Consider the following 13,277-nt stretch of genomic DNA (forward strand, 5'->3'; position numbering starts at 1 on the left):
GATGCTTTGTTCAAGGTCCATTTACTCATTGAAGATTGGGGTTATTTATTTTTTCTTTTTCTTTGTAAATACCAAACAAACTATAGAAGCATCTTTACTACTCAATCCAATATCTCAAACTTGGATAAGTTTCATGTGAGTAAACCTTTTTCCTTTTTTTTTTTGGACATATGAGTATTGTTGACTTCAATAGTGATGACATTGGCAAAATGAAGAAACATGAGAAAAATAAAGAGGCCTGTATAGGATAATACTCAGATGATTGATACCCAATAGAAGGCTCAATTTAGACAAAAATTAGATACAAACTGGTTTGTAGCAAACTACAAATCAGTCTAATAAATTGTCATGTCTTTTTAACATGTGCTTCAGCATTTTTTAAATACAAATCACCAACACTCTAGTCGAGTAAGGTAGAAAGCATGCACACATTGTGTTATCTCACAGGGCCCAATTATGGGGGATTAACATTTTCTGCAGCTATTTAGGTTTAAGGAATTAGATTTCTTAAACCTTACCCTAATTTCGAACATCAAATTTGCATTCAACAAGCATTCCGTTGCGTCCACTCATAGAATCAATTTGTGGTTTGCTTAAATTACAAATCACTCAATGTGGTATAAAAAATAACTTATAGGTTCTTATAGTTGGCTTAAATTACAAATTACTCGATGTAGTATAAAAAATAATTTATAGGTCCTCAAGGTATACCAAAATAACAGTTTACTCATTGAAATCAATTTTTGTTAAGGAACTTTACAAAATTTGTCATTTTGTCAACTAAGATTATATATCAACCCTCACTCCACGTCATACTGCTACAATAAATTAATATGATTTCTTATTTTCCCAAAATTTTACCTCATGTAAAACTCACCCTCAGCCACTTCACAAAATGCTCTCAAATCGTGGCGATGAATATGAAAATAATGGTAGGTTACACACAGAGTAAAATTTTGGGAATAGAAGAGATCATGTTAATTTACAGTAGCCGTATGACGTAAGAAAGTAATGGATTCTGTTAAGTTACTTAACGAAAATTAATTTTGGGGATTAAACTGTTATTTTGGCCTACCATGAAGACCTATAAATTATTTTTTATACCACAGGGAGTGATTTATAATTTAGGCCAACTACATGAACTTATAAATTATTTTTTATACTATATGTAGTGATTTGTAATTTAGACCAACCACAAAGACCAATTTTGTATTTATCCCTAGAATGAATAATCGGGCCATGGTGGCCTAGTTGACAAGCTCCATCAAGAAAGTTTTTTGCGTGGAGAATCCGTACCTATGCAAATCAATAAATACATTAGATACATAGTCCCTCTATGTCTGTGCATGTGTATGTTTATGTAAAATAAAAACGAACAAGTCTTAAACTTAATTTCATACTAAATCATAAGTCATAATTGTATACAAAAGTATACGTTTATAAAATCATCTTTAAAAATAATTTCTCTTTTGAATTCAAAAGTTTTCTAGTTTTACAATTTCAAATTAATACAATTTTTATACCCTTGATTTACAGTATTCCCAACCCTCACGAATTATCTTTCCCACGATTATGTGATAATTTGTCCCAAGTATGTTAACAATACTTCTGGAAACTTCCTTCATATTGTGTGTTGATATGTAGGTGTAAAATTAAATAGGTTTAACTTTTCAACTCTAACCCACTAATTTTATGTTTGATTTGTAATGGGTTTATAGGACATGTCAAAAAAATTCAATCTTAATTGTAGCGTGTCGGGTTCAAGTCGTCTTGAAGGATGAGTATAAAATTAAATAAGTAAACCCAAACTTAGCCCATTTAATTCAATGAGTTAGACTCCTCCTCAACCCTAACCCGCAAATTTCATGTTAAGTTTTTCACGCTAAACCGAACCAGATTTTAACATTATATGTTGTTAATCTATGTTTCGCATACAAAATTAAACTTATTTATTTTTATTCATAAAATTATCATGTTGCTAATTTATGTGTTGCATACAAAATTAAACTTATTTATATTTATTCATAAAATTAAATATCTACAAAGTCTATTGCAGTATTAATTAGTGTGCTTAATCCGTTAATTAAGCTACGTAAGAAAGAAAGAAAACAGATAAATTAAAAAAAAAAAAAAAAAACAGATAGAGAGGTTCCAACTTCCAAGGGCCACGTGGCGAATAGAAAAGCGCCATGTCATGTGTACTATCTACAAAGTCTATTGCAGTATTAATTAGCGTGCTTAATCCGTTAATTAAGCTACATGGAAAGACAGAAAACAGATAAATTAGAAAAAAGAAAGAAAGAAAACAGATAAAGAAAGAAAGAAAACAGATAAATTAGAAAAAAGAAAGAAAGAAAACAGATAAAGAGGGTTCCACTTCAAATGGCCATATGGCGAATAGAAAAGCGCCACTTCATGTGTAATATCTGGAGACTTGCTTATATAAGGAACCTCTCTCCCTCCCTTTTTGGTTCATTGCTCACTCTGTTTCTTGGCTTTTTCCAAGAAGCCTTCTCCGAACTCACAATTTGACTCTCTGCTCTCACCAACAAAAGTTGTATTCCACTGCCATGTCTTCAGAGACCACGACTACGTCTACGACTACGAGGTACCTGTTCTTTTTCCATTCTTTTGTGTTTTCTTTGTTGTCGTGGGTTCATTTTTTCTGAGGTTTTGCGGCGGAGGAGTTGTGCTTCTTTGAATGATATTTTTGTTGTTGATTTTATGGGGATCTGGGAAATTATAGTTTTATTTCTTGAATCTCTGTGTTTTTCCTTGATTCTTCTCACTGCGTACTCTGTTTCTTGTTTTTTTTTTTAAACTGTGTCTTCGGAGACCGAGACTACGAGCAGGAAACTTTTATGTGAAGTGGTAACATCATGGGTGGCACTGCCCATGGGGTTAGGGGTGCCTTGCAGCCGCCCGTAACCCCCTACGGGATGGCTGCAAGGCACCTGGGTGAAAAGACGGTTACAGTTAATAGTTATTGGCCCCTGCATGCACCCCGCATGGGTGAAAATGAGGTTACTATATTTGGCAATAACCGCCAATCGTAACCACTTCTAAATTTCACTAACCGCATCCACTAGGCGGTTAGCAGTTAGCCAGCGGTTAGAGCTCTAGCAGTAGACTCCCTATAGCCCCTTCCCTTTCTTACGTTTAGGAAAAATCTAAAAAAAAACCACAAAAAAGCACCCACATCAGAAGCCCTAAATATAACCAACATCAAAGGGTATCTACAGTGTTTCCCAATGCATGAGAAACACTGTAAATGTCCCATGCATTATTAAATTATAAAAAACTGATTTTCTCTCCTCTCTCCTTCACATGTCCCAACAATTCTCCCTCCTCTCTCATTGGTTGCAATGATAAAAAAAAATAGTATTTAATTCATATAGGGAAAAATAAGGGAATCTATTGTGAAGTTTTTTTTTATAGGGAATCAAAAATTAGTTTTATTCCCTAAATTGAGTGAAAATAGTTGGGAAGATGTTGCTAATACTCTTAGTAAACATATAACTGACCGCCTTGGGAGAAATTTTAGTTTTGAGGCTTTATATATAAATATACCACACTGAGCCAAATTGTTCCAAAAGGTGCTCATATTGAAAAAATCTAAAATATTAGATCCCAAATTTACATTAATTTATGATATAGAATAATGGTTCAAAAATTTGTTATTATTGATCATAAAATGGTTAAAGTATATTATAATAAAAAATTGGTATTATATATGTATAATTATAATTTATAACATATATGGACTTATAACATACATTGAAACTAAGTCTCTAGGTACTTAATTAATAATTATTGTATTAGTCTGAATTTAGTCAATATTTTTTTTTTTAAGATAGGTCTTTTTAATTAAATTAATATTAAAAAAAAAAAAAAACATGAGGAGTTATCTATATTCGTGGGTCGACTCAGGATTAATCTCATAAATACCCTAAAATCATTAATGAGAAATATATTAAGATAGAGAAATTACACATAAAAAAAAATTAAGAAATAAATTAAAATTAGCACTCAGTGAGTATTAAAAGAAAAACAAAATAATTGTTTTTTAATTTTTAACTCAGGCATCTATCATAAAGGAAATCGACATTCTGCTGTACGTTAAGAACTTTTTTACGACCCTATTGCTCGTGCCTAATTTTTTTTTTTTAATAACATATTTTGATTGTTGCTAATGAAATATTTGTTGTTGTTTAAAATTTCTGTATAAAATGATTTTTTTTTATCATAGAACAATTGATATAATAGGGTCAAAGGCCAAGTTTTGTTTTTTTTCTTATGAGTAGGGTGAAGCCTAATTATTTTTAAGCCAAATATATAAATTTAACAATTGATATATTATAGTAAATAAATTCTTTTAAAAAAGAGAGAGGACCATGGTCAGTACCGGCCATCCCCTCCCTCACCATGAGATACCTTTTCTTTTCCCTTCTTTATGATTTCTTTGAAAATTTTAAAAATCGTCCCCAAGAGAGGTAGCTCAATCGGTTAGAATCATGCCTAATGAAGGGGAGATCACTAGTTCGAATCTTTCTCCCCCTTCTTGTGCGGACATGTCAAAAAAATTAAAATTAAAATTAAAAATCTCTTGTGTCATGATTTACACAAGCTTACTTGTGAGCTAAAATTGTTGTTTTGTTTTTCCAGGAAGAGGAAGTCAAGGGTTGATGAGACTCTTGCCCAATGGAAGGAGAATCAGGCCCACCTTGACTCTAAACCAATTTGTAAAATTCAAGCCATTGGGTCAAAGAAAGGATGCATGCGAGGTAAGGGAGGGCCTCAGAACTCACAATGTAACTATCGAGGAGTCCGGCAGAGGACTTGGGGCAAATGGGTTGCAGAAATTCGGGAGCCGAGTGGGGGAAAGCGGCACTGGCTTGGTACCTTTGCAAATGCTATGGAAGCTGCCATTGCTTATGATATAGCTGCGAGGGCTATGTACAGCTCTTATGCTCGCCTCAACTTTCCAAATTCTTTTTCAACTACTGTAACAAATTCATCGAGCATTTCTCTGGGAGAAACTCCGGCAGCGGCAGGGTTGCACTCAACGGCGACATCAAACTACTCCGGGGTCTTTGCAGTTGAGGATATCACATCTGTTTCCTCAAACTTGATGAATGAGGATGGGGAAAACGTTGCATTTGCTTACAATGAAGCTGCAAGGCCTACATTTGCAGTTGAGGACATCACACATGTTTCTCCCAATGTGATGAATATGGATGGGGAAAGTAAATTGAGAGCTGACCACATTGAGATCTTTGCAGCTGAGGACATCACCCATGTTCCTCCAAATGCTCAACATGAGCAACAAACAGGTCATTTCATAGTCCCCATGGATGAATTGCTTAACTTGGATGACTTTCCAGAGCTTTTCGACGATAATTCCCTTAGCGACATGGAATCCCAATTACCATTTGATGCTGATCAATTGGGGTTTCTAGATATCGACCAATGGGGGAAGCCATAAGATATTACACAGTTGCAAAATCAAATGCGGAACAGCTGGGGATACTATTGACTTGGGATTATCATATTTTGGATTTGAGTGTATACAAATTTTGTTTAAATTTGAGGATATATATTCTTTATTGTTGATTCTATGTTTATAGTGGATAATAAACGAAGTTTTATCTCTTCCCTTATTGATCTTATATATATATATATATATATATATATATATCCACACACTTTTCAAACAATATGAAATTGCAGGACCAAATCCAGAGAGAACAGAAAGAAACAATTGAATAACTAAAAAGAAACAGGACATGTTGTACGACCTCAAATTTTTTGCAAGTTTAAGATAATTCAATCCGTAATAACACAGAAGACACTAGATGTCTGCTTTATGTACAAATTTTGTGTTGAGTGGCATAAATGAAGATATCAGCAAAATATCAAGACATAAGAGTCAATTTTAGTTTGAAGTACTTTGGCGCCCGCAGCTGGTTCCATTTATAAATGGAGCGGGAGCCCTCTCTCTCTCTCTCTCTCTCTCTCTGCGCTTACTCTGGTTTTTAGTTTCTTTTCTTGGTTTTCTTGGAGAAAAAACACTTGCTCTGTTTTCTCCAAAAAGCATTTTTCGAACTCACCAGTACTCTGAATTTGCAATCTCTCACTCTTCAATCTCTGCTCTCACCAACAAAGGTTTTCTTTCACCGTCATTTCTTCAGAGACCACCGCTACGAGGTTAAGGTACATTTTCCTTTCCTTTCTTTGAAAAAAAAAAAAAATTGCCCTCTCTTGTGGGTTGGTTTTTTTTTGATTGGTTTAGCGGAGGAGTAGTGATTGTTTTCTGGGGTTTTGGTAAATTCCATTTTCGTCTGTTGGATCTTTGGGTTTTTTTTGTTGATTTTCTTGTTTGATTTTTTTCAGTTAATTTTACATATTGTCTCTTTGATTTTGGGGATAGAAGAGATTATGTTAATTTACAGTAACCGTATGACGTGAGAAAGTAACGGATTCTGTTAAGTTACTTAACGAAAATTGATTTTATGGAGTAAAATATTATTTTGGCCTGCCATGAGGACCTATAAATTATTTTTTATACTATAGGGAGTGATTTGTAATTTATGCCAACTACAAGAACTTATAAATTATTTTTTATACCTCATGCAGATATTTGTAATTTAAACCAACCACAAGAACCAATTTTGTATTTATCCCTAGAGTGAATAATCGAGCAGTGGTGGCCTAGTTGACAAGCTCCATCAAGGAAGTTTTTTGAGTGGAGAATCCGTACCTATGCAAATCAATAAATACATTAGATACATATAGTCCCTCTACGTCTGTGCATGCGTACGCTTATGTAAAATAAAAATGGATAAGTCTTAAACTTAATTTCAAACTAAATCATAAGTCATAATTGTATACAAAAGTTATATGTCTATAAAATCATCTTTAAAAATAATTTCTCTTTTGAATTCAAAAGTTTTCTAGTTTTACAATTTCAAATTAATACAAATTTTATACCCTTGATTAACAGTATTCCCAACCCTCACGAATTGTCTTTCCCACGATTATGTGATAATTTGTCCCAAGTATGTTAACAATACTTCTGGAAACTTCCTTCATATTGCGTGTTGATGTGTAGGTGTAAAATTAAATAGGTTTAACTTTTCAACTCTAACCCACTAATTTTATGTTTGGTTTGTGATGGGTTTATAGGACATGTCAAAAAAATTCAATCTTAATTGTAGCATGTCGGGTTCAAGTCGTCTTGAAGTATGAGTATAAGATTAGATAAGTAAACCCAAACTTAGCCCATTTAATTAAATGAGTTAGACTCCTCCTCAACCCTAACCCGCAAATTTTATGTTAAGTTTTTCGCACTAAACCGAACCAGGTTTTAACATTATATGTTGTTAATCTATGTTTCGCATACAAAATTAAACTTATTTATTTTTATTCATAAAATTATCATGTTGCTAATTTATGTGGTGCATACAAAATTAAACTTATTTATATTTATTCATGAAATTAAATATCTACAAAGTCTATTGCAGTATTAATTAGTGTGCTTAATCCGGTAATTAAGCTACATAAGAAAGAAAGAAAACAGATAAATTTTTTTTTTTTTTAAAAAAAAAAAACAGATAAAGAGGTTCCAACTTCCAAGGGCCACGTGGCGAATAGAAAAGCGCCATGTCATGTGTACTATCTACAAAATCTATTGCAGTATTAATTAGCGTGCTTAATCCGTTAATTAAGCTACATGGAAAGACAGAAAACAGATAAATTAGAAAAAAGAAAGAAAGAAAACAGATAAAGAAAGAAAGAAAACAGATAAATTAGAAAAAAGAAAGAAAGAAAACAGATAAAGAGGGTTCCACTTCAAATGGCCATATGGCGAATAGAAAAGCGCCACTTCATGTGTAATATCTGGAGACTTGCTTATATAAGGAACCTCTCTCCCTCTCTTTTTGGTTCATTGCTCACTCTGTTTCTTGGCTTTTTCCAAGAAGCCTTCTCCGAACTCACAATTTGACTCTCTGCTCTCACCAACAAAAGTTGTATTCCACTGCCATGTCTTCAGAGACCACGACTACGTCTACGACTACGAGGTACCTGTTCTTTTTCCATTCTTTTGTGTTTTCTTTGTTGTCGTGGGTTCATTTTTTCTGAGGTTTTGCGGCGGAGGAGTTGTGCTTCTTTGAATGATATTTTTGTTGTTGATTTTATGGGGATCTGGGAAATTATAGTTTTATTTCTTGAATCTCTGTGTTTTTCCTTGATTCTTCTCACTGCGTACTCTGTTTCTTGTTTTTTTTTTTAAACTGTGTCTTCGGAGACCGAGACTACGAGCAGGAAACTTTTATGTGAAGTGGTAACATCATGGGTGGCACTGCCCATGGGGTTAGGGGTGCCTTGCAGCCGCCCGTAACCCCCTACGGGATGGCTGCAAAGCACCTGGGTGAAAAGACGGTTACAGTTAATAGTTATTGGCCCCTGCATGCACCCCGCATGGGTGAAAATGAGGTTACTATATTTGGCAATAACCGCCAATCGTAACCACTTCTAAATTTCACTAACCGCATCCACTAGGCGGTTAGCAGTTAGCCAGCGGTTAGAGCTCTAGCAGTAGACTCCCTATAGCCCCTTCCCTTCCTTATGTTTAGGAAAAATCTAAAAAAAAACCACAAAAAAGCACCCACATCAGAAGCCCTAAATATAACCAACATCAAAGAGCATCTACAGTGTTTCCCAATGCATGAGAAACACTGCAAATGTCCAATGCATTATTAAATTATAAAAAACTGATTTTCTCTCCTCTCTCCTTCACATGTCCCAACAATTCTCTCTTTGTAATGATAAAAAGAAATAGTATTTAATTCATATAGGGAAAAATAAGGGAATCTATTGTGAAGTTTTTTTTATAAGGAATCAAAAGTTAGTATTATTCCCTAAATTGAGTGAAAATAGTTGGGAAGGTGTTGCTAATACTCTTAGTAAACATATAACTGACCGCCTTGGGAGAAATTTTAGTTTTGAGCCTTTATATATAAATATACCACACTGAGCCAAATTGTTCCAAAAGGTGCTCATATTGAAAAATCTAAAATATTTGATCCCAAATTTACATTAATTTATGATATAGAATAATGGTTCAAAAATTTGTTATTATTGATCATAAAATGGTTAAAGTATATTATAATAAAAATTTGGTATTATATATGTATAATTATAATTTATAACATATATGGACTTATAACATACATTGAAACTAAGTCTCTAGGTACTTAATTAATAATTATTGTATTAGTCTGAATTTAGTCAATATTTTTTTTTTTAAGATAGGACTTTTTAATTAAATTAATATTAAAAAAAAAACATGAGGAGTTATCTATATTCATGGGTCGACTCAGGATTATTCTCATAAATACCCTAAAATCATTAATGAGAAATATATTAAGATAGAGAAATTACACATAAAAAAAAAAACTTTAATAAATAAATAAAAATTAGCACTCAGTGAGTATTAAAAGAAAAACAAAATAATTATTTTTTAATTTTTATCTCAGGCATCTATCATAAAGGTAATCGGCATTCTGCTGTATGTTAAGAACTTTTTTACGACCCTATTGCTCGTGCCTAATTTTTTTTTTTTTTAATAACATATTTTGATTGTTGCTAATGAAATATTTGTTGTTGTTTAAAATTTGTATATAAAATGATTTTTTGTTATCATAGAACAATTGATATATAGGGTCAAAGGCCAAGTTTTGTTTTTTTTCTTATGAGTAGGGTGAAGCCTAATTATTTTTAAGCCAAATATATAAATTTAACAATTGATATATTATAGTAAATAGTTTTTTTTTAAAAAGAGAGAGGACCATGGTCAGTACGGGCCATCCCCTCCCTCACCATGAGATACCTTTTCTTTTCCCTTCTTTATGATTTCTTTGAAAATTTTAAAAATCGTCCAAGAGAGGTAGCTCAATCGGTTAGAATCATGCCTAATGAAGGGGAGATCACTAGTTCGAATCTTTCTCCCCCTTCTTGTGCGGACATGTCAAAAAAATTAAAATTAAAATTAAAAATCTCTTGTGTCATGATTTACACAAGCTTACTTGTGAGCTAAAATTGTTGTTTTGTTTTTCCAGGAAGAGGAAGTCAAGGGTTGATGAGACTCTTGCCCAATGGAAGGAGAATCAGGCCCACCTTGACTCTAAACCAATTTGTAAAATTCAAGCCATTGGGTCAAAGAAAGGATGCATGCGAGGTAAGGGAGGGCCTCAGAACTCACAATGTAACTACCGAGGAGTCCGGCAGAGGACTTGGGGCAAATGGGTTGCAGAAATTCGGGAGCCGAGTGGGGGAAAGCGGCACTGGCTTGGTACCTTTGCAAATGCTATCGAAGCTGCCATTGCTTATGATATAGCTGCGAGGGCTATGTACAGCTCTTATGCTCGCCTCAACTTCCCAAATTCTTTTTCAACTACTGTAACAAATTCATCGAGCATTTCTCTGGGAGAAACTCCGGCAGCGGCAGGGTTGGACTCAACGGCGACATCAAACTACTCCGGGGTCTTTGCAGTTGAGGATATCACATCTGTTTCCTCAAACTTGATGAATGAGGATGGGGAAAACGTTGCATTTGCTTACAATGAAGCTGCAAGGCCTACATTTGCAGTTGAGGACATCACACATGTTTCTCCCAATGTGATGAATATGGATGGGGAAAGTAAACTGAGAGCTGATTCTACAACTACATCAAACCACATTGAGATCTTTGCAGCTGAGGACATCACCCATGTTCCTCCAAATGCTCAACATGAGCAACAAACAGGTCATTTCATAGTCCCCATGGATGAATTGCTTAACTTGGATGACTTTCCAGAGCTTTTCGACGATAATTCCCTTAGCGACATGGAATCCCAATTACCATTTGATGCTGATCAATTGGGGTTTCTAGATATCGACCAATGGGGGAAGCCATAAGATATTACACAGTTGCAAAATCAAATGAGGAACAGCTGGGGATATTATTGACTTGGGATTATCATATTTTGGATTTGAGTGTATACAAATTTTGTTTAAATTTGAGGATATATATTCTTTATTGTTGATTCTATGTTTATAGTGGATAATAAACGAAGTTTTATCTCTTCCCATATTGGTCTTATATATATATATCCACACACTTTTCAAACAATATGAAATTGCAGGACCAAATCCAGAGAGAACAGAAAGAAACAATTGAATAACTAAAAAGACACAGGGCATGTTGTACGACCTCAAATTTTTTGCAAGTTTAAGATAATTCGATCCGTAATAACACAGAAGACACTAGACGTCTGCTTTATGTACAAATTTTGTGTTGAGTGGCATAAATGAAGATATTAGCAAAATATCAAGACATAAGAGTCAATTTTAGTTTGAAGTACTTTGGCGCCCACAGCTGGTTCCATTTATAAATGGAGCGGGAGCCCTCTCTCTCTCTCTCTCTCTCTCTGCGCTTACTCTGGTTTTTAGTTTCTTTTCTTGGTTTTCTTGGAGAAAAAACACTTGCTCTGTTTTCTCCAAAAAACATTTTTCAAACTCACCAGTACTCTGAATTTGCAATCTCTCACTCTCCGATCTCTGCTCTCACCAACAAAGGTTTTCTTTCACCGTCATGTCTACAGAGACCACCACTACGAGGTTAAGGTACATTTTCCTTTCCTTTCTTTGAAATCAAAAAAAAATTGCTCTCTCTTGTGGGTTGGTTTTTTTTTATTGGTTTAGCGGAGGAGTGGTGATTGTTTTCTGGGGTTCTGGTAAATTCCATTTTCGTCTGTTGGATCTTTGGGTTTTTTTGTTGATTTTCTTGTTTGATTTTTCTCAATTAATTTTACATATTATCTCTTTGATTTTGGGGATAGAAGAGAATAGAAAGTAACGGATTCTGTTAAGTTACTTAACGAAAATTGATTTTAAGGAGTAAACTGTTATTTTGGCCTACCATGAGGACCTATAAATTATTTTTTATACTATAGGGAGTGATTTATAATTTATGTCAACTACAAGAACTTAAATTATTTTTTATACCACATGCAGTGATTTGTAATTGAAACCAACCACAAGAACGAATCTTGTATTTATCCCTAGAGTGAATAATCGAGCAGTGGTGGCCTAGTTGACAAGCTCCATCAAGGAAGTTTTTTGAGTGGAGAATCCGTACCTATGCAAATCAATAAATACATTAGATACATATAGTCCCTCTACGTCTGTGCATGCGTACGCTTATGTAAAATAAAAATGGATAAGTCTTAAACTTAATTTCATACTAAATCATAAGTCATAATTGTATACAAAAGTTATTTGTCTATAAAATCATCTTTAAAAATAATTTCTCTTTTGAATTCAAAAGTTTTCTAGTTTTATAATTTCAAATTAATACAAATTTTATACCCTTGATTAACAGTATTCCCAACCCTCACGAATTGTCTTTCCCATGATTATGTGATAATTTGTCCCAAGTATGTTAACAATACTTTTGGAAACTTCCTTCATATTGCGTGTTGATGTGTAGGTGTAAAATTAAATAGGTTTAACTTTTCAACTCTAACCCACTAATTTTATGTTTGGTTTGTGATGGGTTTATAGGACATGTCAAAAAAATTCAATCTTAATTGTAGCATGTCGGGTTCGAGTCGTCTTGAAGTATGAGTATAAGATTAGATAAGTAAACCCAAACTTAGCCCATTTAATTAAATGAGTTAGACTCCTCCTCAACCTTAACCCGCAAATTTCATGTTAAGTTTTTCGCGCTAAACCAAACCGGGTTTTAACATTATATGTTGTTAATCTATGTTTCGCATACAAAATTAAACTTATTTATTTTTATTCATGAAATTATAATGTTGCTAATTTATGTTTTGCGTACAAATTTAAACTTATTTATATTTATTCATAAAATTAAATATCTACAAAGTCTATTGCAGTATTAATTAGTGTGCTTAATCCGTTAATTAAGCTACATAAGAAAGAAAGAAAACAGATAAATTAAAAAAAAAAAAAAAACAGATAAAGAGGTTCCAACTTCCAAGGGCCACGTGGCGAATAGAAAAGCGCCATGTCATGTGTACTATCTACAAAGTCTATTGCAGTATTAATTAGTGTGCTTAATCCGTTAATTAAGCTACATGGAAAGACAGAAAACAGATAAATTAGAAAAAAGAAAGAAAGAAAACAGATAAAGAACGAAAGAAAACAGATAAATTAGAAAAAAAGAAAGAAAGAAAACAGATAAAGAGGGTTCCACTTCAAATGGCCAT

General features: G+C 33.5%; 2 protein-coding genes across 2 annotated transcripts; both read left to right on the top strand.

Moving 5' to 3' along the window:
- The first annotated feature begins 2,570 nt into the window (after positions 1-2,570).
- On the top strand, positions 2,571-5,485 carry LOC132177913 (dehydration-responsive element-binding protein 2C-like). The gene is made up of 2 exons (XM_059590392.1): positions 2,571-2,608; positions 4,666-5,485. The coding sequence occupies exons 1-2, from the start codon at positions 2,571-2,573 to the stop codon at positions 5,483-5,485; spliced, it is 858 nt and encodes a 285-aa protein (XP_059446375.1).
- Positions 5,486-8,352: 2,867 nt separating this feature from the next.
- On the top strand, positions 8,353-10,959 carry LOC132177914 (dehydration-responsive element-binding protein 2B-like). Its single transcript, XM_059590393.1, has 2 exons — positions 8,353-8,525; positions 10,122-10,959. Exons 1-2 carry the CDS (start codon positions 8,353-8,355, stop codon positions 10,957-10,959), a joined length of 1,011 nt encoding a protein of 336 aa, XP_059446376.1.
- Positions 10,960-13,277: the final 2,318 nt, after the last annotated feature.

This window comes from Corylus avellana, chromosome ca4 (assembly GCF_901000735.1).
Source record: "Corylus avellana chromosome ca4, CavTom2PMs-1.0".
NCBI classification, from domain to species: Eukaryota; Viridiplantae; Streptophyta; class Magnoliopsida; order Fagales; family Betulaceae; genus Corylus; species Corylus avellana.